At 44.6% G+C, this 27,348-nt stretch overlaps 1 protein-coding gene across 10 annotated transcripts in view; it reads left to right on the top strand.

The window, feature by feature from the left end:
* The window catches only part of MLC1 (modulator of VRAC current 1), an 82,367-nt gene that overhangs the window by 42,631 nt on the left and 12,388 nt on the right, over window positions 1-27,348 (top strand). For 9 of the 10 annotated variants that reach the window (XM_077264889.1, XM_077264892.1, XM_077264884.1 and 6 more), the window contains 5 exons: window positions 1,902-2,003; window positions 2,986-3,087; window positions 3,596-3,667; window positions 18,685-18,801; window positions 24,910-24,966. In XM_077264889.1, coding sequence (XP_077121004.1) covers window positions 1,902-2,003; window positions 2,986-3,087; window positions 3,596-3,667; window positions 18,685-18,801; window positions 24,910-24,966 — 450 coding nt within the window. The remainder of the gene's footprint in view (window positions 1-1,901; window positions 2,004-2,985; window positions 3,088-3,595; window positions 3,668-18,684; window positions 18,802-24,909; window positions 24,967-27,348) is intronic. The other variant, XM_077264894.1, reaches the window with a different exon arrangement.

The raw sequence follows: 27,348 nt of genomic DNA, 5'->3' as shown, positions 1-27,348 counted from the left end.
AGCACCAGTGCTCAGTTTCCTGATGCAGGTTCATCAGTGGTATTACCACCGTTCTTATGGGATCTTTTTGGAAATGCTATGAAGTGCTGTAGTCACAGATGCTCCTGAGTCAAGAAGATATGCATGCCTCTCCATGAATCAGGCGCATCTGACGAGTGGCGTGCACGTCCGTGGTTTACACCAGAAATCTGACCCCAGTTAGGTACTGTAGTGAGAATTTTGATGTATGGAACGCCACAGCTCATCAGGAAGTAGACAAGCTGTGATGTCCCACCCTCGTCCTACCCAGTTCTGCCCAATTAGGAGGAGCTGGGAGAAACTTTCATGAAAACGCTTCATCTCCGCACACATCGGATGTACCCTCTCCAGCGCTGTTTTCTTACACTCAGTTGTGGGGCCTCAGGGAACAGAGTATGTTTGATAAATGTTTGCCGACGTGACACTGTCTATGTTGTGGTAGATCAGCTCACTTGGCTACACATGGAGGTAGTCAGTGGAGCACTGCGCCTATAAGGATGCTCTTGGTTTATTAGTACCGCAAAAACCAAGGTGTGATAAAGAAAATACAGCCCTCTACCCTCTGGGCAAAACAGCAAAACAAAGCGGTAGGACTACGTGCAGTCCTTGTGCTAGTGGAGGCCCACTAAGGGTTAACAATGTCCTTACAAAAGCACTATGTGCACACACACTCTCCTGGAGTCTTCCTCTCCAAGCCCTCAATAGCCTTGACTAACCCTGGAATTAAGCTATTTAAAGCCAGACCATGTGACTCCATCATGTGACTGATCACATGATCTTGACATCACACAGGTCCTGTCAGGACTCTGCATGTGGAGATATGATGGACCCCCTCCTTCTCACTCTATGGAGGCTCGGCTAAAACCAGCCCAGAATATAGCTAACTTTCAATAAACCGACCCAACACAGTGTGCTGGAGGAAACTATTCTGGTTTTACATCACTGACGCCATCATGCGCAGTGACGCGTATCTCCCCTCCATGACTTCATCAGTGACTCTGTTACAGTGTATGAACCATGGTGCATTGACTGGCCATGGGTCACCTAACCTGGTTTTACATCACTGACGCCATCATGCGCAGTGACGCGTATCTCCCCTCCATGACTTCATCAGTGACTCTGTTACAGTGTATGAACCATGGTGCATTGACTGGCCATGGGTCACCTAACCTGGTTTTACATCACTGACGCCATCATGCGCAGTGACGTGTATCTCCCCTCCATGACTTCATCAGTGACTCTGTTACAGTGTATGAACCATGGTGCATTGACTGGCCATGGGTCACCTAACCTGGTTTTACATCACTGACGCCATCATGCGCAGTGACGCGTATCTCCCCTCCATGACTTCATCAGTGACTCTGTTACAGTGTATGAACCATGGTGCATTGACTGGCCATGGGTCACCTAACCTGGTTTTACATCACTGACGCCATCATGCGCAGTGACGTGTATCTCCCCTCCATGACTTCATCAGTGACTCTGTTACAGTGTATGAACCATGGTGCATTGACTGGCCATGGGTCACCTAACCTGGTTTTACATCACTGACGCCATCATGCGCAGTGACGCGTATCTCCCCTCCATGACTTCATCAGTGACTCTGTTACAGTGTATGAACCATGGGGCATTGACTGGCCATGGGTCTCCTAACCTGAACTTGAGAACCTCATAGAAATATATGACACTGTCAAGTTTGGGTCTTGTGACCCACGGCCAGTTTGTGCATCATAGACTGTAATCAGAACCGCCCGTGATATATGAACATCTGAATGAGGCTTAATGCAGACTGTAGATGGACAGAGTTTTTGGCCTGTAAACCATAACTTATTCTGACAGGTTCCCTATTAAGCAAGTTGTGTATATATTTATTTCCCTTTTAGATCTCTCATTATCAGATCTTATTTGTTTCCACATTTTCAATCACTACTACCTGTCTCATATGGTTTGGATGTAAACTTGCGATTAATCCAACAGCAATAAATGTAAGTAGAAAATGTATTTATATAATAATAAAAAAAATAAAGTTTATTGCATAGATATTGCTGGTGAAAAATACATATAAAGAATAAGATCAGTAAAATCCCTTAAATCTAGAATTAATGGAAAAATGATAGAAAAACCTACAAATATCATTTTACAATCTCATGTCTAAGGGCCCCTTCACACTGTGCAATCAAAGTCTGAACGAGCGTTCGATTTGTGACGTTTATCCGTCCTCGTTCCGAGGTTGCAAAGTGTGACATGGCGTTACGATCTGCGACGCAGCCCAGCATCGTACGATGTGAAAGAAAGAGCAGAACTTTCTTTCGTCGTAAATGTCTCGCTGTGGCGGTCGAAATCGTAGTATGTGACGGCGGTCATACGAGCTCGTAATGCGACTACGTGGGTTGGGCTTCCGCATACCTGTCTCCTGATTGGGCGTGACGTTTTAGCACGCCCATGCTGGTAATACGTCACGCTCGGAGTCGTAGGACTATGGCGGTGTGAAGGGTAGCGTACGATTGCGACGCGTGACGTTCACATCGCAACTACGTCAGAAAAAGCGTTAACATCGTAGAGTGTGACCGCTGGCTACGAGCTCGTACTGCGATGTCGAATATGACGCAAATGCGTCGTAATCGTAGCAGAATCGACCAGTGTGAAGGGGCCCTAAGTCAGATTCTTTAAATGGCTCTTAAAGGGAACCAGTGTTCCTGTTATCACTCTTTTTGCACAGATAGCTGTCAATTATTGAGTAGGACAACCCGCTAGACTCCTCTGCATTCTAGTTACACGCTAACCTATATATCATTATGCTCCACTGCTTCTTCTCTGTCCATATGCTGCCCAGAAATTGGACTGCATGTGCAACGTTCTCTTTAAGAGCTCTTCTTAATAACAATTGTAAGTGCCTCATCCTTTTTTTGTAAGTAGTCATACAAAATGTAAAGCCTGTTTTACCAGAATGATTGATTTTCTTTATAGATAAACTTCAATGTGATTCTTCTTATTCTTATGGAAATTTTCATGGCAACAACAGTAATCGTTTCTGCAAGATCAAGTGTAGACTGTTGTTCGGTGAAAAGCGTAAGTACAAATTTTCTTTATCGTGTACTTACAGAAGATGTCAGCAGGATTCAGATTCCTAGAAAGGCTGCTATAATGCACTTCCCATATTAACTCATTCCATCAGTTACGTAAAAAAAATAGTTTTAATATCGCCATATCTAAATTAGCTTGAGTAGTTACAGGGCTGAACCTCATCCTGGGGCAATCAAGCAGACTCTGCAATGGTCAGGCCCAAACAGGTTGATGGACAGGAGAGTTTTATCTGCATTCAGCAGATTTATGACCACAGACAACAATAAAGCTGAATGTGTTGGAAAAAAAAAAAAAAAAAAACCCGTAAAAATAGACAAACTGTGCAAAATGGTTTATGGAACCCAGCTGTGCAAGCAATTTCCCTTCCCCCCCAATATATTTATTTAAAATTTTTTAAAAATTACCTATAGGTAGAAAACTCCTCAAAATCACATTTGGATGCTGTGTAAGGCTTTTTTTATATAGTGATATCGAAATTCTTTTTATTCTCTAGGGGACTGCCTGTGGAAGTTCAAGCAATCTGCGTAGTGTACAGTTCCCTGCTCAAACAATTAAGTCCTACTCTGTAAGACAAATCCATTATCATTGGTCGAAAATGCTTGTTTTTTCCTTACTTTAATTTACAAAAAAGCACACTGTTTGTACAATGTTTACTCTCTTCAACAGTGATACACCAAGAAGAAAAAGTAATGGAATTATAGAAGTCACAGGATCGATAGACATACCGTATATACTCGAGTATAAGCCGACCCGAGTATAAGCCGACCCCCCTAATTTTGCCACAAAAAACTGGGAAAACTTAATGACTCGAGTATAAGCCTAGGGTGGGAAATGCAGCAGCTACCGGTAAATGTCAAAAGTAAAAATAGATACCAATAAAAGTAAAATTAATTGAGACATCAGTAGTTTAAGGCCATGTGCACACTTTGGGGCGTCCCTCTGCGGGTTCTCCCGCAGCGGAATTGATAAATCTGCAGGGCAAAACCGCTGCGGTTATCCCTACAGATTTATTGCGGTTTGTTCCGCGGTTTCCGCTGCGGGATTACTCCTATACTATTGATGCTGCATATGCAGCATCAATAGTAATGTTAAAAATAATAAAAATTGGTTATACTCTCCCTCCGATGTCCGGATCTCCTCGGCGCTGCACGCGGCGGTCCGGTTCCAAAGATGCTGTGCCGAGAAGGACCTTCGTGACGTCACGGTCATGTGACCCGGGCGTCATCACGGTCATGTGACCGCGACGTCACCGCAGGTCCTGTTCGCACAGCAACTCTGACCGGCCGGCCGCGTGCAACGCTGAGAGGTGAGTATATCATGATTTTTTATTTTTATTCTTTTTTTTTACCCCAAATATGGTTCCCCGGGCCTGGAGGAGAGTCTCCTTTCCTCCACCCCGGGTACCACCCGCACATTAACCGCTTACTTCCCGCAACGTGGGCACAGCCCCATGCGGGAAGTAAGCGGTTCAATGCATTCCTATGGGTGCAGAATCATAGCGATTTTGCACAAAGAAGTGACATGCTGCGGGTTTTAAACCGCTGCGTTTCTGCGCGTTTTTTCCCGCAGCATGTGCACAGCGGTTTGCGGTTTCCATAGGGTTTACATGTAAATGGAAACGCTATGGAAACTGCTGCGGACCCGCAGCATCAAAATCGCCGCGGTTCCGCGGTATAAACCGCAAAGTGTGAACATGGCCTAAGTGTTTTTCAATATCCATATTGAATCAGGAGCCCCATATAATGCTCCATGCAGTTTATGATGGCCCCATAAGATGTTCCATATTAAAATATGCCCCATATAATCCTGCATAAAGGTTAATAAAGGCCCCTTAAGATGCTCCATAGACACATTTGCCCAATATAATGCTGCACAAATGCTGATTATGGCCCCATAAGATGCTCTATGAAGATATTTGCCCCATATAGTGCTGCACAAACCTTGATTATGGCCCTATAAGATGCTCCATACAGACACTTGCCCCATATACTGTAGTGCCGTACAAACGTTAATTATGGCCCCATACAGACACTTGCCCCATATAGTGCTGCACAAACGTTATGGCCCCATATAGTGCTACACAAACATTATGGCCCCTTATAGTGCTGCACAAACGTTATGGCCCCCATATAGTGCTGCACAAACGTTATGGCGCCATATAGTGCTGCACAAACATTATGGCCCCATATAGTGCTGCACAAACATTATGGCCCCATATAGTGCTGCACAAACGTTATGGCCCCATGTAGTGCTCACACAAACGTTATGGCCCCATATAGTGCTGCACAAACTTTATTGCCCCATATAGTGCTGCACAAACATTATGGGCCCCATATAGTGCTGCACAAACGTTATGGCCCCATATAGTGCTGCACAAACATTATGGCCCCATATAGTGCTGCACAAACGTTATGGCCCCCATATAGTGCTGCACAAACTTTATTGCCCCATATAGTGCTGCACAAACATTATGGCCCCATATAGTGCTGCACAAACGTTATGGCCCCATATAGTGCTGCACAAACGTTATGGCCCCATATAGTGCTGCACAAACATTATGGCCCCCATATAGTGCTGCACAAACATTATGGCCCCCATATAGTGCTGCACAAACGTTATGGCCCCCATATAGTGCTGCACAAACATTATGGCCCCCATATAGTGCTGCACAAACGTTATGGCCCCATATAGTGCTGCACAAACATGGCCCCATAGATGCCCCATACAGATATTTGCCCCATTTGTTGCGATAAAAAAAAAAAATCACATACTCACCTCTCCGTCGCTCAGGCCCCCGGCACTTTCAATGGTCACCCGCACCTCGTTCCGGCGCCACTCCATGTTCAGCACCGACGTTCAGCAGAGGGCGCACACTAACTACGTCACCGTGCCCTCTGACCTGAGCGTCACTGCTGAAGACAGATTGGCGCCCGGAACGAGGAAAGGTGAATATCGCGCAGTGCTGCGCTCCCCTCCCCGTATACTCACCTGGTCCTGGCGCTGTTCAGTCCCTGCTTCCCCGACGCCGCAGCTTCTAACTGTACTGAGCGGTCACTGTTACCGCTCAATACAGTAATGAATATGCGGCTCCATCCCTAATGGGAGGTGGAGCCGCATATTAATTTACTATAATGAGCGGTACCATGTGACCGCTCAGTACAGGAAGAAGCTGAAGCTGCTGCTGCCGGCGCCGGGGAAGCAGGGACCTGCAGGGACCGCGCCTGGACTAGGTGAGTATTTTTAGACAGCCCCCGCTCCCCCTCCCCTACCGACCTCTGGGTATGACTCGAGTATAAGCCGAGAGGGGGACTTTCAGCCCCAAAAAGTGGGCTGAAAATCTCGGCTTATACTCGAGTATATACGGTAATAATAAACTGAAAATGATGGGAAATGGAAACCAAATTTTCAAAACATTTAGATTTATTCAGTGTCAAGTATGAGTGCAACATTCAGAAATACACACACTTACAAGTCCTGACTTGTATAAATGAGATTATTAACCCCTTAAGCCCCGAGGGTGGTTTGCGCGTTAATGACCGGGCCAATTTTTACAATTCTGACCACTGTCCCTTTATGAGGTTATAACTCTGGAATGCTTCAACAGATCTTGGCGATTCTGAGATTGTTTTCTCGAGACATATTGTACTTCATGATAGTGGTAAAATTTCTTTGATATTACCTGTGTTTATTTATGAAAAAAACGGAAATTTGGCGAAAATGTTGAAAATTTCGCAATTTTCTAACTTTGAATTTTTATGCCCTTAAATCACAGAGAGATCTCACACAAAATACTTAATACGTAACATTTCCCACATGTCTACTTTACATCAGCACAATTTTGGAAACAAATTTTTTTTTGTTAGGGAGTTATAAGGGTTAAAAGTTGACCAGCGATTTCTCATTTTTACAACAAAATTTACAAAACCATTTTTTTAGGGACCACCTCACATTTGAAGTCACATTTAGGGGTCTATATAGCAAAAAATACCCAAAAGTGACACCATTCTAAAAACTGCACCCCTCAAGCTGATCAAAACCACATTCAAGAAATTTATTAACCCTTCAGGTGCTTCACAGGAGCAGAAGCAATGTGGAAGGAAAAAATGAAAATGTAACTTTTTAGTCACGAAAACTATCTTTTAGCAACAATTTTTTTATTTTCCCAAGGGTAAAAGGAGAAATTGGACCGCAAAAGTTGTTCAATTTGTCCTGAGTACACTGATACCCCATATGTGGGGAGGAACCACTGTTTGGGCGCACGGCAGGGCTCGGAAGGGAAGGAGCGCAGTTTGATTTTTTTCAACCTAAAATTGGCTGGAATTGCGATCGGACGCCATGTTGTGTTTGATGAGCCCCTGATGTGCCTAAACAGTGGAAACCCCCCACAAGTGACCCCATTTTGGAAACTAGACCCCCTAAAGAACTTATCTAGATGTGTGGCAAGCACTTTGAACCCCCAGGGGCTTCACTAAAGTTTATAATGCCCGGGTGTTAAAGAAAAAATTATATTTTTTTCCCACAAAAAAGATTTTCTAGTCCCCAATTTTTTATTTTCCCAAGGGTAACAGGAGAAATTGGACCACAAATGTTGTTGTCCAATTTGTCCTGAGCATGCTGGTACCCCACATGTGGGAGGAAACTACTGTTTGGGCACACGTCAGGGCTCGGAAGGGAAGTAGTGACGTTTTGGAATGCAGGCTTTGATGGAATGTTCTGCGGCCGTCATGTTCCGTTCGATGAGCCCCTGATGTGCCTAAACAGTGGAAACTCCCCACAAGTGACCCCAATTTGGAAACTAGACCCCCTAAGGAACTTGTCTAGATGTGTGATGAGAACTTTGAACCCCCAAGTGTTTTACTAAAGTTTATAATGCCCGTGTGTGAAAATAAAAATCCTATTTTTTGCCCACAAAAATGATCTTTTAGTCCCCATTTTTTTAATTTCCCAAGGGTAACAGGAGAAATTGGACCGCAAAAGTTACATAGTTACAGTTACATAGTTATTAAGGTTGAAGGAAGACTTTAAGTCCATCTAGTTCAACCCATAGCCTAACCTAACATGCCCTAACATGTTGATCCAGGGGAAGGCAAAAAAAACCCATGTGGTAAGAGTAAGCTCCATCATGGGGAAAAAAATTCCTTCCCGACCCCACATACGGCAATCAGACTAGTTCCCTGGATCAACGCCTTATCAAGGAATCTAATATATATACCCTGTAATATTATACTTTTCCAGAAAGGTATCCAGTCCCCTCTTAAATTGAAGCAATGAGTCACTCATTACAACACCATATGGCAGAGGTTCCATAGTCTCACTGCTCTTACAGTAAAGAATCCGCGTCTGTTATTATGCTTAAACCTTTTTTCCTCCAGATGTAGAGGATGCCCCCTTGTCCCTGTCACCGGTCTATGATTAAAAAGATCAGCAGAAAGGTCTTTGTACTGTCCCCTCATATATTTATACATTAACATAAGATCACCCCTTAGTCTTCTTTTTTCCAAACTAAATAGCCCCAAGTGTAATAACCTATCTTGGTATGGCAGACCCCCCAGTCCTCTAATAACCTTGGTTGCTCTTCTCTGCACCCGCTCCAGTTCAGCTATGTCTTTCTTATACACCGGAGACCAGAACTGTGCACAGTATTCTAAGTGTGGTCGCACTAGTGACTTGTATAGAGGTAAAATTATGTTCTCCTCATGAGCATCTATGCCTCTTGTTGTTGTCCAATTTGCCCTGAGTATGCTGGTACCCCACATGTGGGAAAAAACTGTTTGGGCACACGGGGCTCGAAAGGGAAGTACTGACGTTTTGGAATGCAGACTTTGATGGAATCGTCTGCGGGCGTCATGTTCCGTTTGCAGAGCCCCTGATGTGCCTAAACAGGAAAAAAACCCACAAGTGACAACATTTTTGAAAGTAGACCCCCAAAGAACTTGCGTAGATGTGCCAACTTTGGAATTATTCTATTTCCTGTAAAGTAAATTAGTAGTACATGGAGGTGTGGTACAATTTAAAGCAATCCTTCATACACAGGCCAGGTTTGTCGGGGCAGGTGTCGCATTGATAGATGGTGTCCCTTCTAATTCCTCTTTTGTAGCACACTCGGCACCTTTTTTGCGGCTTACCTTTTTTTTCAGTTGGCAGGACCACCCCAGGAAAATGCTGGCCTGGTACGATACGTGCACCTTCAGTTCCAGAAGTACTGGGGCCCGCTCCTTCCCTCGTGCCAAACATCAGGGCCTTAACCACTACCTCCTGGAAATGAAGGTACGACGTATCGGTGTTGCGTGCACATCGTGATAGCAGGAAAGTGTTGAGCATTGCCATTTGTACAATGTGCACGGACAGCTTTTTGTAACACACCCTGGCCTTTCTCAAAGCACTGTACGGTTGGAGGAGTTGATCGGAGAGATCAACGCCCCCCATGTTTTTGTTGTACCCCAGTACACAGTCCGGTTTGCAGACCTGTGCAGAGGTACCCCGTACAGTGCTGAGGGCGCTGCCATCACCGTGTATGGTGGTCAACAGAAGGACATCCCTTTTGTCCTTGTACTTGACCACCAGCAGGTGGTCACTACATTGGGCTTTGCTCTCACCTTTTCTGAGAGTCTGCCCAAGTAGCGTCTTCGGGAGGCCTCTCTGATTTTTGCGGACAATACCGCAAGCTGCGGTACCTCGCGCAAAGAGAGATTTGTAGAGTGGGATGCTGTAATAAAAGTTATCGGTATAGAGGTGATAACCTTTATCCAGCAGTGGGTGCACCAAATCCCACACAATTTTCCCACTCACTCCCAGGATAGAAGGACACTAAGGCGGTTCATTCTTGCTGTCTTTCCCTTCGTACACTCTAAAGCTGTAGGTGTACCCTGAGGTACTCTCACACAGCTTGTAGAGTTTGATTCCGTACCTGGCCCTCTTGCTGGGCAGGTATTGACGGAATCTGAGCCGCCCCTTAAAATGAATTAAGGACTCATCCACGCAGATGTCCCTTTGAGGCACGTACACTTCTGCAAACTTTTTGTTGAAGTGTTCGATGACCTGCCGAACTTTGAACAGATGGTCAAAGTTGGGGTTATCTCGTGTGGGACACCGTGCATTATCGTTGTAATGCAGGAACTTATGGATGGCCTCAAAACGCGTCCGGGTCATGACCATTCTGAATACTGGAGTGTTATATAAAATATCCACACTCCAATATTGCCAAAGTTCAGGCTTCTTCAGGATCCCCATGTGGAGGACCAGGCCCCAAAACTGCATCATTTCAACTGCGTCTACAGGAGACCAGTTAGAATATGATGAACCCGAGTTTTGGTCCAAAAATTGCCGAGCATACAGATTAGTTTGCTCCACCATGAGGTTGACGAAAGCCTCAGAGAAAAAGACTTTGAAAAAGTCTAGTTCTGTGAGGCCGGTGGTGTCAAACTTGATTCCTGATTCTGCCACAAAATCAGAAATCAGTGGCTCGTAATTTTCGGGTGGCGAGGTCCATATGGGGTCCGCAGTGGTGTGCGCTGGTTCGTTTTTGGCAATGGTGGGCGCTTCTTCATCATCAATGATGGGGGCGGGCTCATCTTCTGTCCTGCGGTGTCTGCGTGGCAGTTACGCAGGGCTGGAGGAGGAAGATGAGTGGGAAGAGGATGAGGAAGAATCAGAAAAATAAAGAAAAGTAGGATCCTCTCCCTCGCTATCAGTGTCGGAGGCAAGGAAAGAATATGCCTCCTCCGTTGAATAGCGCTGTTGGGACGAATGGGACGAGCGGGACATTTTTTTTGTAAGTGTGGTGCTTGGGTGTACTTTATTGGTAACTATGTGTAAGTGTGGTGGGGATAGTGCTTGGTGCAAACTACTTTTTAAAGAAAAAGCTAAAGGAAGAAAAAAATACCTGTGAAAGAAAAGTCTAAAACAGCAGGCCCTAGCTCTGATAAGTGAACCGCGTCACTTATCAAAGTTTGGTGGCTGCTGGGTGTGTGAACGGGGATGTGAAAAAAAAACGCAGGCACGAGAGCTCTGATAAATGAACCGCGTCACTTATCAAAGTTCGGTGGCTGCTGGGTGTGCGAACAGGGATGTGAAAAAAAACGGCAGGCACGAGAGCTCTGATAAATGAACCGCGTCACTTATCAAAGTTCAGCGGCTGCTGGGTTCGTGCACAGGGATGTGAGAAAAAAGGAAAGCACGGGTTAGACGCGGCGGGGTGAGCGCACGGAGATGTGGGGGAAAAAAAAGAAGGAAAGCACGGGTTAGACGAGGCGGGGTGAGCGCACGGAGATGTGGGGGAAAAAAAAAGAAAAGGAAAGCATGGGTTAGACGCGGCGGCGGGGTGAGCGCACGGAGATGTGGGGAATATAAAAAGAAGGAAAGCACGGGTTAGACGTGGCGGGGTGAGCGCACGGAGATGTGGGGGAAAAAAAAAAAGAAAAGGAAAGCACGGATTAGACGCGGCGGGGTGAGCGCACAGAGATGTGGGAAAAAAAAAGAAAAGGAAGGCAAGGGTTAGATGCGGCGGCTGGGTGAGCGCACGGGGATGTGTAAAAAAAAAAAAAAAGGAAAACGGCAGGCACAAGCTCTGATAAGTGAACTGTGTCACTTATCAAAGTTTGGCGGCTGCGGGATGGGTGTACGGAATTGGGAAAAGGGGGCTGCTGAAAAAAAAGCGAGCACGAGTGTTGATCGGTGAACTGCGTCACCAATCAACGCTCGGCGGCTGCTAAACGTGCGCACGGAGGCGGCGCAAAGAGGGACGGAGGGGGTAAAAAAGAGGGGGGAGGGGGGGATGGGGGGGTGAAGCGAGATCGGGTAGGGGCTGCTAGCACTTACCTTTTGTAGTCTCTCTTCTTTCTTTGGTTTTCTTTCTTCTTCTTTCGCTTTTTTTGTATCGCAGGGGATTGTGGTGTTACAGGCTTCTGTAGCACCACAAGGCCCAGCAAGACAGGATCTGGCTGTGTGACCGCTCAGCAGGAGTCCCTCAGCTAGAGTGAGGACCCCTGCAGAGTGGTCACACTTGTCACCTGCAGGTGACAGACAGGTCACAGAGCGGTCACACCGCTGCTGTGAGCTGTAATTGGTGGGATCGAATAATCACATCGATCCCACCAATCCCTGCAGGGCTTGGTGACCATGGCAACTGCCTAGGATCCCTCCCATCCTAGGCAGGTCACTGCCAGGTCACCAGCAGGGCACACAGCGGTCACAACGTGACCGCCGCTGTGCCCTGTGATTGGCGCGATCGTCGATCGCGCGCCAATCAACTCCTGCAGGCCCTGCTGGGCCTGCACTAGTCACTGGCCTGTGATCGGTGCGATTGCAGCACCGATCCAGGCCTATCCAGAAGGGTACAGCAGGGAGTAGGGTACAGTCGGGCATAGCGCGGTAATACCGTCGCTGTGCCCTGTGATTGGCGCGATCGTCGATCGCATCAATCGCGCCAATCAGCTCCTGCAGGCCCTGCTGGGCCTGCACTAGGCTCTGGCCTACGATCGGTGCTATTGCAGCACCGATCCAGGCCAGTACAGCAGGGCACAGCGGCGGTAATACCGCCACTATGCCCTGCAATTGGCGCGATCGATACGATCAGCGATCGCGCCAATCCGGGGGGTTTATATTTACATCGGTACTCGATCCTAGCCTGCGACCTCATTGTTTCAGCCGCTCCGATTGGCTGAAACAATGAGGATCGCTGTGATTGGCTGTTCAGAATTGAACAGCCAATCACAGCGATCCAGAGGCCTGGGGGGTGGAGCCAGGCCCCGGGATGTTGGCGCCATCTTCCTCCAGGTAAGATGGCGCCGGAAATTTAATGCGATCACCGCGACTTAAGTCGCGATGTCGCATTAAACAGTATGGCGGACTATCCCGTCGGTGGGAATTAAGGCCCACCCCACCTCGACGGGATAGTACGTCATATGGGATTAAGGGGTTAATGTTTGTTTGAGGAATGTTCTGCTACACTGGGTAAATCATCAAGATCTGCTGCTGGCAGCTCCCTTTGCAATTGCTGACCAATGAGATCCCAGATGTTCTCTGGGAAATGGGTACAGAGATACTACAGACCATTTTTTTGCAGGTTTAGGCCGTGTATGCTACTTAAATTTGCAAGAACAACATTCGGCCTAGTGGTGTTGTGTTGAAAAACAGCTCCTGGGACACTTAGGGTATGTGTCCACAGGCCAGATTACATCCGGAGTAGCTGCGGATTGAACGCTGCGTACAACCGCAGCGTCCAGATGTTACAGCATAGTGGAGGGGATTTTATAAAATCTCGTCTCCACTATGCGTGTGAACACGCATCCAGCGGCCCTGCGTTTCTGGACATGCGGCGCGTCTTTTAAGCTTGCAGCATGTCTGTTTACCTTGCGGCCACGCTCCGTCGCTGCAAGGTACAACACAGGGCCCTATGAATGGGGTGCAGAGATTCCGAATGTGTGCAATGAACCCATCCGAAATCACCGCGCGTACAGAAGGGGGCGGCGCTTTGGGCGGAGCGAGTTTTCTGCAATCCGGATTGTGGAAACATACCCTTAGGAAAAATGACCATACCGCTGATATCAAAAGTAAAGGGGTGTTCTAAAGTTCTTTAATTGCTTTAATTAGACAAATGACAAATGAAAATAAAGCAAGTTTGCAATTGGCTTGCTTTTTCTACTGCTGTCATACTCCTGCAATTAACACTTTTGTCTTCTATAGTTCAGAACTTGTTTCCATGGTGCCCGACCTCTAGAGCCTGATGAAGTGTGCACAGTAGCTATATTCCAGAAAAGAGGTTAAAGGGAACCTGTCACCCCCAAAACCGATGGTGAGGTAACCTCACCGTCATCAGGGGCTTATCTACAGCATTCTGTAATGCTGTAGATAAGCCCCCGATGTTACCTAAAAGAGGAGAAAAAGACGTTAGATTATACTCACCCAGGGGCGGTCCCGCTGCGGTCCGGGTCCGATGGGCGTCTCAGGTCCAGTCAGCGCCTCCTATCTTCATTCCATGACGTCCTCTTCTGGTCTTCACACGGCGGCGGCGCAGACGTACTTTGTCTGCCCTGCTGAGGGCAGAGCAAAGTACTGCAGTGCGCAGTCTTTTTCTCCTCTTTTAGGCAACATCGGGGGCTTATCTGCAGCATTACAGAATGCTGTAGATATGCCCCTGATAATGGTGAGCTTACCTCACCATCGATTTTGGGGGTGACAGGTTCCCTTTAACATCCTAGCTACCTTTTTCCAGTGATTATCTTCCTGTTCCTCTTGCAACAAAACCAGGTCACAGCTTTCATAGCAGGTGTTAATCATGGCTATCCTCCCTGTCCTGAGCTGTATGCTTGTTCAAATGTTTTGTTTTCTCTGTGTAAATATAGTGATAGTAGTGTAGACTTGGAGCAAATTGGTAGCTGAGTGCATTACAGCAGGCATTCTGCTGAGCTTTATATTTCTACTAATAGTACAGTTTTACTCTTTACCATATGTCATTCATGGAGGAGAGCCCGCTCTGCCAGGAAGTAGCAAAACTGCCCTGCTCTTAGCTGCTCAAGAGACAACTTGAATATACCCCTTTAATTCATTATATACTCCAAGTGAAATTGGACATCACATACATAAGGCTACTTTCCCATGATGAGTATTTACGTTTTTGATGTTGTAAATTTTTTGCAGCATTTCTGCTCCTATTAGCTAAATTGTTTCATTGTGTTTTTGAGTATTTTTTTACATGTGTCTTTATTGTGTTTATGACTCTGACTTTTGTCTCTTTTTGGAATGTCATGTTCTTTATACTTTATTTATGTAGTTGTGTGGGTTACATGTGTTTTTAGTGCATTTCTACAGCAGAAATACACTTAACATGTGTTTTTAATGTTTTCTTTACCAGAGTTTCCTCAGCTAATTCATTGCTGTGGGGAAAATCTGCAAATAAAACTCAGCTTACACATAAAAGTTGACATGTTGCAGATTTAAAAAACTTATCACAGGTCAGTTTACACTTTTTTAGAAATTCTGTATATCCCACCTACTGAATAATTCAAAATAATGATTATTTGCATATTTTTATCATTTCAATTATTGTCTACCGATCCTGTAATTTCCATAACTCAATTTCAATGACTTATCCTTCTTGGTGCTGCAATTTCAATGTTGAAGAGTGCATTTTGTTTAATAATTAGAATAATCTTCTTTACTAATTTGTTATATATTCTTAGTTACAGTTTTTACCTATTACTGGACATCCCATTCTGAATGCCCCCGACTTGCTGAATAAAATAAAGAATTACTTACCTCCAGGACCCGCATCACTGCTCCTCTCTGAGCGCTGTCTCCTGGCGATTTCATGACAATGTTTACGTCACGTGAGCACTGCAGCCGGTCAGTGGCCACTGATAGGTTGCAATGTTCATGTGACATAAATATTGTTATGATATTGGCAGGGGAAACAGCTCTCTAAATGGAGGAATGGAGGCGCTAGTCCAAGAAGTACTGAAAGTTTGTGTGAGGAGATGGCCACTTACAAAAGACTATAGGACAAATGGACGTAGAGCGGAGTCCACAGCTATAAGAGCTAGAGACTTTTTCCAGCATGGAGCAGTGGTTGCGTCAATATTGTGTTTTATTAGATACTTTCTTGCTGTGTTTTATTAGTGGTTTGCTTGCTGGTCAGTTCATCCTCAGGAATCAATGTTTACATTCAGTGACAGTAAACAGAGGAAGATGAGCAGGCTGGATCTTATGTATACCTAAAGGTACCTTCACACTAAACAACTTTCCAACGAGAACGACAACGATCCGTGACGTTGCAGCGTCCTGGATAGCGATCTCATTGAGTTTGACACGCAGCAGCGATCTGGATCCCGCTGTTATATCACTGGTCGGAGCTAGAAGTCTGGAACTTTATTTGGTCGCTAGATCGGCGTGTATCGTCGTGTTTGACAGCAAAAGCAACGATGTCAGCAATGTTTTTACATGGAGCGTGAACGATAAGTGAGTCGCCGTTACATCACTGGATCGCTCCTGCATCGTTCTGGAGTTGCTGTGTTTGACGTCTCTACAGCGACCTAACAGCGACGCTCCAGCGATCTAGTTTAGGTCGGATCGTTGTCTATATCTCTGGAGCGTCGCTTAGTGTAACGGTACCTTAAGGCCAGACAGGAGATTGATAAAGGTAAATGTAAACAAATCGTCCTATCAATCCATTGTTCTTCCCGCCTAGGCCCATTGTGGGGATGGAGATAGTAGACCCAGACCGTCACCACAGGGGGTCTCACATGCAGTCCCAGGTGATGGAATATGCTTCATTATGTGAGCTAAAAAAATGTTTAAGGGAGAGGGAGAAAAAGACACGAGTGTTGAATCAGGCCATTGTTGGAGTGACTTCAAAGGGAGAGGATCCAAGCTGGAAAGGATGGATGATCTATGGAGTTTTGGAGATTGATTGTTGGCTGGAGGGGTATCCATGAGCTACTCTTGTGATATCCATCATCTGGAGGAACATAGGCTGTGACTGCCCACTATACCGGCTGGAGATACCAAAAGCTGTGGGCCAACCAAAAGTTGGGAGACAGTTTGTATCGTATGGTACTACTGATCTCAGATGGGGAACTTGTGGACTGAAGACATTGTATGGTGGCCATCTACCTGGATTTGTTGTACAACCATGGATGTATGGAATAAAAATAGTTGCATCGTTAACCTGCCTAGGTGATTTTTATAACCTACAACCTCAGATCTTCACAGTATAGTTTTAGAAAATATATATTTTTAGCACATTGGGGGAGGGGTCATTCAAAATGGTGCATCCAGTAACGGACAATCCCTTTTTTTAAAGTAAAAATGTACAATTTCATTAAGATGAACTACTGTATAAACTCATGTATAAGCCGACCCAGTATAAGCCGAGGCACCTAATTTTGCCATGAAAACCTGGAAAAATGTATTGACTCGAGTATAAGCCAGATATGCATTGTCCCCTGATCCCTATCCTGGTATGCATGGCTCCTCATCCCTATCCTGATCTGCATGGCTCCTGATCCCTATCCTTGTCTGTTGTGATCCGGTGACCTTGGAGCCGCATGAGAGACTTTCTCAGGAGTAGGTGGTACCTGTACTGACCGCAAACCCTAAACTAACACCGCAACTAGAAGTAGCCGTGGGATGTACCTAACACGTCCTAGACACCTCGACACAGCCGGAGGACTAAATACCCCTATAGATGGAAATGGGAATTCTATCTTGCCTCAGAGCAGAACCCCACAAAGGATAGGCAGCCCCCCCCCACAAATATTGACTGTGAGTATAAGAGGAAAAACACACGCAGGCAGAAAAACAGGATTTAGCAAAAGAGGCACTTCTAGCTAAATAGAAAAGGATAGGACAGAATTCTAAGCGGTCAGTATTAAAATCCTAAAAATATCCACAGCAGATAATACAAATATTCTACATCTAACTAAAGACATAGAAAGTATATCTGCATCTCCTGAGAATCCAGCATGACTGAAAAATCCAAACAAAGTCTAAGCTGGACAAAAACACAATGAATTGCACTAAATTGCAAAGCACACTGCATGTGTGCACAGAGACAAAAAACCAGACACTTAGCTGAATTGGCAGCAGGGCATGAGGAGCCAGAGAGAGATGCAATCCCTCCAAGTACAATGGACAACTGGCCCGGACTCATGGATCCTGCACACCTAAATACCTAATAGAGCTGCAATCAGCAGAAACACCTGCCCTGGATTACAACCCCAAGACAACTGCACTACCACCAACAACCACCGGAGGGAGCCCAAGCGCAGAATTCACAACATTGTCTTCATGCCTCCTTATCACCTTCCTTGTCTGCATGGCTCCTTATCCCCATCCTTGTATGCATGTACCCTCATCCCTATCCTGGTATGCATGGCTCCTCATCCCTTTCCTGATCTGCATGGCTCCTCATCCCTATCCTTGTCTTCATGCCTCCTTATCACCTTCCTTATCTGCATGGATCCTTATCCCCATCCTTGTATGTATGTTCCCTTATCCCCATTCTTGTATGCATGGCTCCTTATCCCCATCCTTGTGTGTATGGCTTCTTATCCCCATCCTTGTCTGCATGGCTCCTTATCACCATCCTTGTCTGCATGGCTCCTCATCCCCATCCTGGTATGCATGGACATCCTACTTGCCTTCCCTGCGCGCCCTTGTAGCATCTTGTTACGGCACCAGCAGCTGCTGAGGTCGAGCGATCACATGTCCCTGCTCATTAAGGGAATGAATATTCACCTCTCTCCACGCCTATGTACTCCCAGTGTAATGAATATTCATTTCTCTTTAGCAGCGGGTACAGGCTTTAGCCGCAGCTGCTGGCTTCTGCCTCCTGTGACCCTCTGCTCTGCCGCTCCCCCTCCCCGCCATCTTCTGGGACAATGACTCGTGTATAAGCCGAGGGTCACATTTTCTGCACAAAAAAAGTGCTTAAAAACTCGACTTATACACGAGTATAGATGATAGTTTATATATTGTGCTCATGTTACAACACAGTTTTATGTACACCATAAAGGTGTCTGAATTATTATATGCTTTTACCAATGGGTCAGTATGTTTAATACCTTCCTCTTTTATATTTCCCAGATCGTTGAGGTGGTTATTGGAATTTCTGCTGTGTTTGGAGGTGTTATTGCATTACACATTGATACTTTAATATATAGTCCTTACTTATATGTCTCAATTTTTTGGGTACTAGCAGCTGTGAGTATATTATTATTAATCATTTCTCCCTTTTTATATACACACCCTTACATATTTATGCCAAAATGTCTTAAAATCCAACATAATCTGTACCACCAAGGTGTTGGATTTAAAGGGAACCTGTCACCCCGTTTTTTGAAGATGAGCTAAAAATAGCGTTAAATAGGGGCAGAGCTGGGCGTTACATTAGTGTCTTTGTGTGCCTTTATTACCCACCTATGCTGCCGAAATACCTTTGTAAAGTCGCCGTTTTCTGCTGTCACTCACGCTGGTCTGGTCCTATGGGCGTGGTGACAGCGCTGTTTCTCCCCCAGAATCCTGCTCATCATTACGTTGGTGGCGTAGTGGTGTGCGCATGTCCAAAAGGCGAATCCACTGCCCAGGTGATGAAAAACAGCGCGATATGCGCTATTAAGCCGTTTACCGGTGGGCACGGCCATCTTTCCTGTGGCCCCGCGTACGCAGATGGAGCTCTCTGCTGCCCGGGGCTTCAGGAAAATGGCCGCCGCGATCTCCATCTGCGCACGCGCGGAATCCCGCGGCCATTTTCCTGAAGCCCCGGGCAGCAGAGCGCTCCATCTGCGCACGCGCGGCCACAGGAAAGATGGCCGCGCCCACCGGTAAACGGCTGAATAGCGCAGATCGCGCTGTTTTTCATCACCTGGTCAGTGGATTCGCCTTTTGGACATGCGCACACCACTACGCCACCAACGTAATGATGAGCAGGATTCTGGGGGAGAAACAGCGCTGTCACCACGCCCATAGGACCAGACCAGGGTGAGTGACAGCAGAAAACGGTGACTTTACAAAGGTATTTCGGCAGCATAGGTGGGTAATAAAGGCACACAAAGACACTAATGTAACGCCCAGCTCTGCCCCTATTTAACGCTATTTTTAGCTCATCTTCAAAAAACGGGGTGACGGGTTCCCTTTAATAATGTGTTAACCATTACACGTCACGTATGGTTTATCCCTTCCAAGTGGTGGATACACCGTCCAAAGATCATCCTGTTAGTGAGCTGTAACCCTTAAGATCCATGGTAGGACAATCATGTTAGTGCTTTTAATAACACCAAGTCATTTATGCCTAGTTGTCATTCACTCCATTTACATAAGCCGATTCATAGGTGAACATGCATTCATAACAATGCAAAGTGCACGTTGATCAACGGTCCTGCCACTACGCAGCCTTTATGGTGTTGATAATAAATTATATGCCAGCATAAGCAATCCGATCAATCAGCCCTTGTGTAGTGGCTATTCAATGACCACTCATCGATTTGCATCTAGTCGGTTTTCATTAATGTTCCCAAATCAGTTCAGTTAAAAGGTCCCTGAGGGTATGTGCACACGCTGCGGATTTCGCTGCGGAACCGCAGCGTTTCTGCAGCAGTTTCCCATAAGTTTCCAGTACAATGTAAACCTGTGGGAAACGAAATCCGCCGTGCACATGCCGTGGAAATAAACGCGCGGAAACGCAGCGGTTTATATTCCGCAGCATGTCAACTCTTTGTGCGCATTCCGCTGCGGGTTTACACCTGCTCCAATAGAAAACTGCAGGTGTAAACCCGCTTCGGAAACCGCACTAGAAACCGCGATAAATCTGCAGTAAAAACCGCAGCAATGGAATCCGCAGCGTGCGCACAAGCCCTTAGTCTATGCCAAGTGCCTGACCGTGACCAAGTGTGAATAAAAACGCATTAAAAACAGGTTGCGCTGCTGGAAAAAACTTCTCTAGCTGTGGTTAATCAAAAGGTTTTTATTGTCACTATGCATTTCTAAGCCTTGCTGGCATCTTTTTAAAGTGAAAAACCCACAAGTCCCCGGCCAATAAGCTAGTCTACTGGGATCAGAGCTTGTTCTTGCCCCTTCAGTTCGGCTATACCAGTGCCACAACTGAAATAGGGATGCATACATACAGTCATATGCAGGAAGGGGATAAGCTAGCTGGATGGGAAAGTATGTGTGTTTGTTTGTGACATATATACACTGCTCAAAAAAATGAAGGGAACACTTAACAGAATATAACTCCAAGTAAATCAAACTTCTGTGAAATCAAACTGTCCACTTAGGAAGCAACACTGTTTGACAATCAATTTCACATGCTGTTGTACAAATGGGACAGATGGAAATTATTGGCAATTATCAAGACACACTCAATAAAGGAGTGGTTCTGCAGGTGGGGACCACAGACCACATCTCAGTACCAATGCTTTCTGGCTGATGTTTTGGTCACTTTTGAATGTTGGTTGTGCTTTCACACTCGTGGTAGCATGAGACAGACTGTACAACCCACACAAGTGGCTCAGGTAGTGCAGCTCATCCAGCCCAACACCGTGCAGGACGCTTGGCATTTGCCACAGAACACCAGGATTGGCAAATTTGCCACTGGCGCCCTGTGCTCTTCACAGATGAAAGCAAATTCACACTGAGCACATGTGACAGACGTGACGGAGTCTGGAGACGCTGTGGAGAGCGGTCTGCTGCCTGCAACATCCTTCAGCATGACCGGTTTGGCAGTGGGTCAGTAATGGTGTTGGATGGCATTTCTTTGGAGGGCCACACAGCCCTCCATGTGCTCACCAAAGGTAGCCTGACTGCCATTAGGTACCGAGATGAGATCCTCAGACCCCTTGTGAGACAATATGCTGTTGCGGTTGGGCCCTGTGTTCCTCCTAATGCAGGACAATGCCAGACCTCATGTGGCTGGAGTTACATAGTTACATAGTTATTAAGGTTGAAGGAAGACTTTAAGTCCATCTAGTTCAACCCATAGCCTAACCTAACATGCCCTAACATGTTGATCCAGAGGAAGGCAAAAAAACCCATGTGGCAAAGAGTAAGCTCCACATTGGGGAAAAAAAATCCTTCCCGACTCCACATACGGCAATCAGACTAGTTCCCTGGATCAACGCCTTATCAAGGAATCTAGTGTATGTACCCTGTAACATTATACTTTTCCAGAAAGGCATCCAGTCCCTTCTTAAATTTAATTAATGAATCACTCATTACAACATCATGCGGCAGAGAGTTCCATAGTCTCACTGCTCTTACAGTAAAGAATCCGCGTCTGTTATTATGCTTAAACCTTCTTGAGTGTGTCAGCAGTTCCTGCAAGTTATATGTGTATATACAGCGGGTATTGAACATGATATATTTCTAAAGGTGCTATTGACATGAAATTCTCATCAGACGTTGGTAGCAAACCATCCAATCCACACAGGGAAAGAAATGAAACCATAGCTCTATAACTTGGGTGTAATAATGGGAAATGTCACAGGGAAAAATTATTGAAGAATGAGAGGTGCAGAAAGCAATGGAAAGTCATGACACCAGCTGAAATCAATCAGTAATTTGGAAGCCATCCTGCCAGCTAGTGAACAATATCAACTGGTTCAACTGATGGCCTATAAAGCAGTGACTCATTCCTTGGTACCACACAAGAAATATCTCATGATGGGTAAAACCAGTTAGCGGTCTCAAGACCTATACAACCTTATTGTTACAAAAGATCCTGATGGCATTGGTTACAGAAGAATTTCAAAACCACTGAAGGTTCTAGTGAACACTGTTGGGGCCATAATCCGGAAGTGCAAAGAACATCATTTCACCATAAACCATCCACAACCAGGTTCTCCCCGCAAGACTTCAGATCGAATGGAAAAAAAATATCATAGAGTTGTTCAAGAGTCAAGGACCACCTCTGGAGAGCTACAGAAAGAACTGGAATCAGCAGGTACAGTTGTTTCAAACAAAATGATAAGTAATGCACTTAACCTCCATGACTTGTATTCAAGCTCACCACATAAGATTCCAATGCTGAACAAAAAGCATGTTCAATTGTGCTTAAAATTTTCTCAGCATTTAGACAAGTCTGTGAAATACTGGGAGAATATAGTCTGGTCAGATGAGACCAAAATTGAACTCTTTGCCATAATATAATCCATGTTTGGAGGCCAAAAGGCACTTCATGTCACCCCAAAACACCACAGTAAAGTTTGGAGGTGGGAACATTGTGGATTGGGCTGCTTTTCAATAAACAGCACTGGCGAACTTCATATAATTGAAGCATGGATGAATGGATAAATGTACCAAGACATTCTTGATAAAAATCTGCTGCCATCTACCAATATGGTGAAAATGAAATGAGGATGGACATTTCAGTAAGTCAATAATCCCAAACACACAGCCAAGGATACTGTCAATTGATTTTAAAGTAAGAAAATAAATTTGCTAGAATGGCAAAGCCACTCACCTGACCTGAATCCAATATAAAATTTTTAGAAGTAACTAAAGCTCAGGGTTCATAGAAGGAACCCACAAAATCTTTAAGATTTGAAAAGTGTTTGTGTGGAAGAATGGGCCAGAATCACACCTGAGCAATGCATGCGACTAGCTTCTATACAAAGCTTTTGTACAAGGTATTAATGAAAGTGCAGTAAGCGTGTTCAATACTTTTTTTCCCGTGTCATTTTTTATTATTACACAAAACTTTAATTTATGGACATCTATGATTTCATCTCTGTCTGTGTGGATTTGATGGGTTGTTACTGACGTCTGGTGAGCATTTAATTTCAATAGCACCTTTAGAAATATATTTACTTAGAAAATTGGTGACGTGTTCAATACTTATTTCACCCACTATATAACAGTGGTCCCCAACCTTTCAGACCTTGAGAGCCACATTCAGCTTTGAGAGAGTGTCGTGAGCCACATTTAGGACTGAGAGAGTTTCGAACCACATCCAGCTCCTGCCCCCCACACCGTAGTGACACTCAGAGCCCCTATTTCTGGTATAATGATAGCCAAAGCTTTTCCATAGAAATCACACTGAGGCTGTATATCACGATTTACCAATACCTCCATTCATCATTCTCACATCAATCACTCCCGCCACACTTTTGCATCCAGCTTCAAGCATCTCCCTCTGACAGAATTATTTGGTATCCAGTTTTCCATACTTAAATTATCTTCAAACCCCCAAGGCCAGAATATGCACATTCAGAGCTGCTCTTTTGTGCAGGGCTACTCATAAAATTCATCATCCGGAGAGCTGCTCTTCATAGCCATTTGCTAGACGTGATGCTAATGCACCAAGCTGGCAGTCAGTCGTGAGCCATAGATCATGGGCCCACGAGCCACATGTGCCTCCCGTGCCACAGGTTGTAGACCCTTACTGTAGAATATTTATTTTAGTGGGAAAAAAATTAAAACTAAATCTGTTGCATGACGACTTTATGAGTTCACTAGAGGATAGATTTCTATCATCTATCTGATATAATAAGCTGTGTTCAAGTATTTGGTCAGTAATAAATCACAACTTTATTAAAAGGTTCAGCCATGGAGGCTCACATGACAGATGTAAGTTTTAATAATGTGTTAGACACTTAAATTCCAGAAGTTGCCTTTTTTTACCATAATAATGGAGATACATGATACTAGCTTAAGGTAGTCTATAATATTAAAGTGATATGGGATGATAAATAAATAAAATGGCATCGCAAGTGAAGAGATATACATCACACAGGAATGCACGATCATATTACAATTACGGAAAGACGCATGCTTTTTCTTAACCGTGGCGAAGTAGGGAAATTAATGGATTTGCTCACATCATCATAGTATACATGAATATGAGCATTAACATTCAGGCTACACAGTACAAAAACATATATGAGTAAAATGAAACATGAAAAGGTCAAACAGTTTTCAGTGTGACCTTCCAAGGATTTTACACCAATACTAAATAGGGCTGAACAATTTTCGCACACAATGAATACTTCATTTACATTACAATGAAGAATAAAATCTTCATAGCGCACCTACATTTTTATGTGCAGTATCTTTGTGGAGCCTCACTCCCTGAAACACATCTGGTTGTGCTGCAGAAGTCACCAGCTCTCTAATTCATTGCAAGTTATATGCAGTGAAGCCACAACAACTAGCTCATATCATGCCGTAGACTGTAAATCAGCTTTATACTACTTTTCTCTCTGTCTCCATTGGTAATGTACGTGCCATTGGTATTGCTTCTTCTGCTGAAATGATAGTGCTCCTGACAGATACCTCAGAGCTAATAAATGTCCACTGTTTTGTGTTCTCTTTCAGTGTTTTCCTAGTGCTATTGCCAGTCACGTTGCAGCAGAGTATCCAAGTAAATGTTTGGTAAGAGTATAGCAGGATCCCTGCCCTGAATTCTTGGCTGACCTTACACTATTAACTATTGAGTTAAGAGAGGCCTACAGAGAAGGAAAATATATTTTAAAGGGAATTTGTCAGTAGGCTTAACTTTAAGTTGTCCATATTTCATGTAGGTCATTGGAAGCTGAAGAAAATTACACCTTGATATCTGCAATTCGATGTTTCATTCCAGAGAAATCCACTTTTTCTTGTATGTAAATGAGCTGTTTAGGACTATGGGCCGGACATAGATCTTTAAGAGAATCTGCCTCCAGAGCATACATTATATAAAGGTGTTACCAGTGTGATGTGTAATGGCCGTTCTCTGGTAATCTCCCTGCAGGGCTTTGTGTGATTATAACTGACACATCTGCAGATTCCTCCCAGCTTCAGCCTCCATCTCACAGGCAGACAGGGTTGCAATATTGTTGCAATACAGCGGAGCTGTGAGAGCTGCAGATGTTTGTTATGAGACACTTTTCAGGCCTACCGTTCTGTACTAGTTACATGTCTCACACTGGTAACGGCTCCTCTCAATTAAAATAAACTCTGAAGACAGATTCTCATGCAGATCAGTGTCCTGTCCATAGCCCTGAACAGTTCATTTACATATAAACAAAGGTAGATTTCTCTGGAATCAAACCTTCAGCTTCCTATGACCTGTATGCCCATGTAAACAGCTTAGGAGGGTTGATACTACTGACAGATTCCCTTTAAATATATAGTTAGGGCAACACATAACTGTGACATCTCATCTGATAGTAAGACGGTTGCATGACTCTTGACTGTGATGCTTCACTTACAACAAATCCAAATCTGTTGCATCATAGTTAATTCTGGCTAATTTGTGCGCGCTATGCCGTCCAAAATGCAAGCAGATAACTTTTGCCTGCAACCCATTTAGTGGTTTGAATGTAAAAAAACCTCATCCAAATAGCACTGTACAATAGTAACAAACACCCAGAAGCATTTCTGCAATGGTTGTGACTTGTCTGAGACTTGATGTCATTTGCCGCATGTTGCCGTGTAGTCTTAGCCTATCATAACTAAGCATTAGTAGTACAGTAAATTATTTTTTTAACACTGTGTATTTAGTTTTGTTTACTTCTTGGAGAGGGTCTCGGTATCAGAGGACCCTTCTTTCTAATTTGACTTGCATATACAGTACATTATTTGCCTGCTAAGGTTGAGAAAACCTTGATAAGGGTAATGACATTCTCAACCTCCATTGGAAAAGTTTGACCCTTCACTATGTTCTGTGTCTGCTTTTGCTTGTGACCCTTCTAATGCAGCAAAGTACCTGTCATTAAAGGGGTTATCTTGTGTATTATGTTTTTTTACTGTTTTGTTTCCTGTGCTTAAAAAAAAAACACAGACAGCTGAACTCGCCCACTGCCACTCATGTGCCAGCGCCCTACTGCAACCTCCAGTCTATGAATATGGCTATAGCTGTGAAATCACATTATCCTCATATCACGTGACTGCTGCAGCTAGTCAATTGATAAGCCTCTGCCTACTTGCACGTATAGGCACAGGCCTGCCAGTCACTGTCAGCAGGTGGAGACAAGCCGCCAGGCACCCGCTTGCATGACTAGTCTTCCGTGCAGCCCATGGCTTGGGAAGCATGTATCAGCTGAAAGGTTCCCTTTAAGTAAATGTCAAAACTAGTGATGAGTGCACATGCTCCGATAACAGCACCATGGATGGTGCTATATACAGCTCTGGCAAAAATTAAGAGACCATCACATCAAAACCCTGTCACGGGCAGCCCAATCTCCAGACCTGAACCCCATTGAAAACCTTTGGAATGTAATCAAGAGGATGATGGATAGTCACAAGCCATCAAACAAAGAACTGCTTACATTTTTGTGCCAGAAGGTGAAAGACTGGTGGAAAGGATGCCAAGACGCATGAGAGCTGTGATTAAAAATCATGGTTATTCCACAAAATATTGATTTCTGAACTCTTCCCGAGTTAAAACGTTAGTAATGTTGTTTCTAAATGATTATGATTCTGAACTTATTTCCTTTGCATTATTTGAGGTCTGAAAGCCCTGGTTTTTTTTTTGGTTTTTTTTGACCATTTCTCCTTTTCAGAAAAAAAATTCAAAATTTATTGCTTGGAAATTCGGAGACATGTTGTCAGAAGTTTATAGAATAAAAGAACAATTTACTCTGGAGGGGCGGCCTCCCCAGAGTAAATAGAGCCACCCTTTACCGCCACCGTTCCATTTTCGGTCCTGAGTGATAAACATCATCTCCCTCCTAGAGAAATATTTCGCTATTTGCAACTTAAAAATTTTGTCCAATCTTTACTAAAAACTCTACCCCTCCTTACTCCTTCACCCCCTTTGAACAGAGGTGCCGC

Source organism: Ranitomeya variabilis, chromosome 5 (genome assembly GCF_051348905.1).
Source record: "Ranitomeya variabilis isolate aRanVar5 chromosome 5, aRanVar5.hap1, whole genome shotgun sequence".
In the NCBI taxonomy this organism is placed as follows: Eukaryota; Metazoa; Chordata; class Amphibia; order Anura; family Dendrobatidae; genus Ranitomeya; species Ranitomeya variabilis.
Note: the sequence above shows the minus strand (reverse complement) of the source record. Positions and strands in the feature narration are given on the sequence as shown.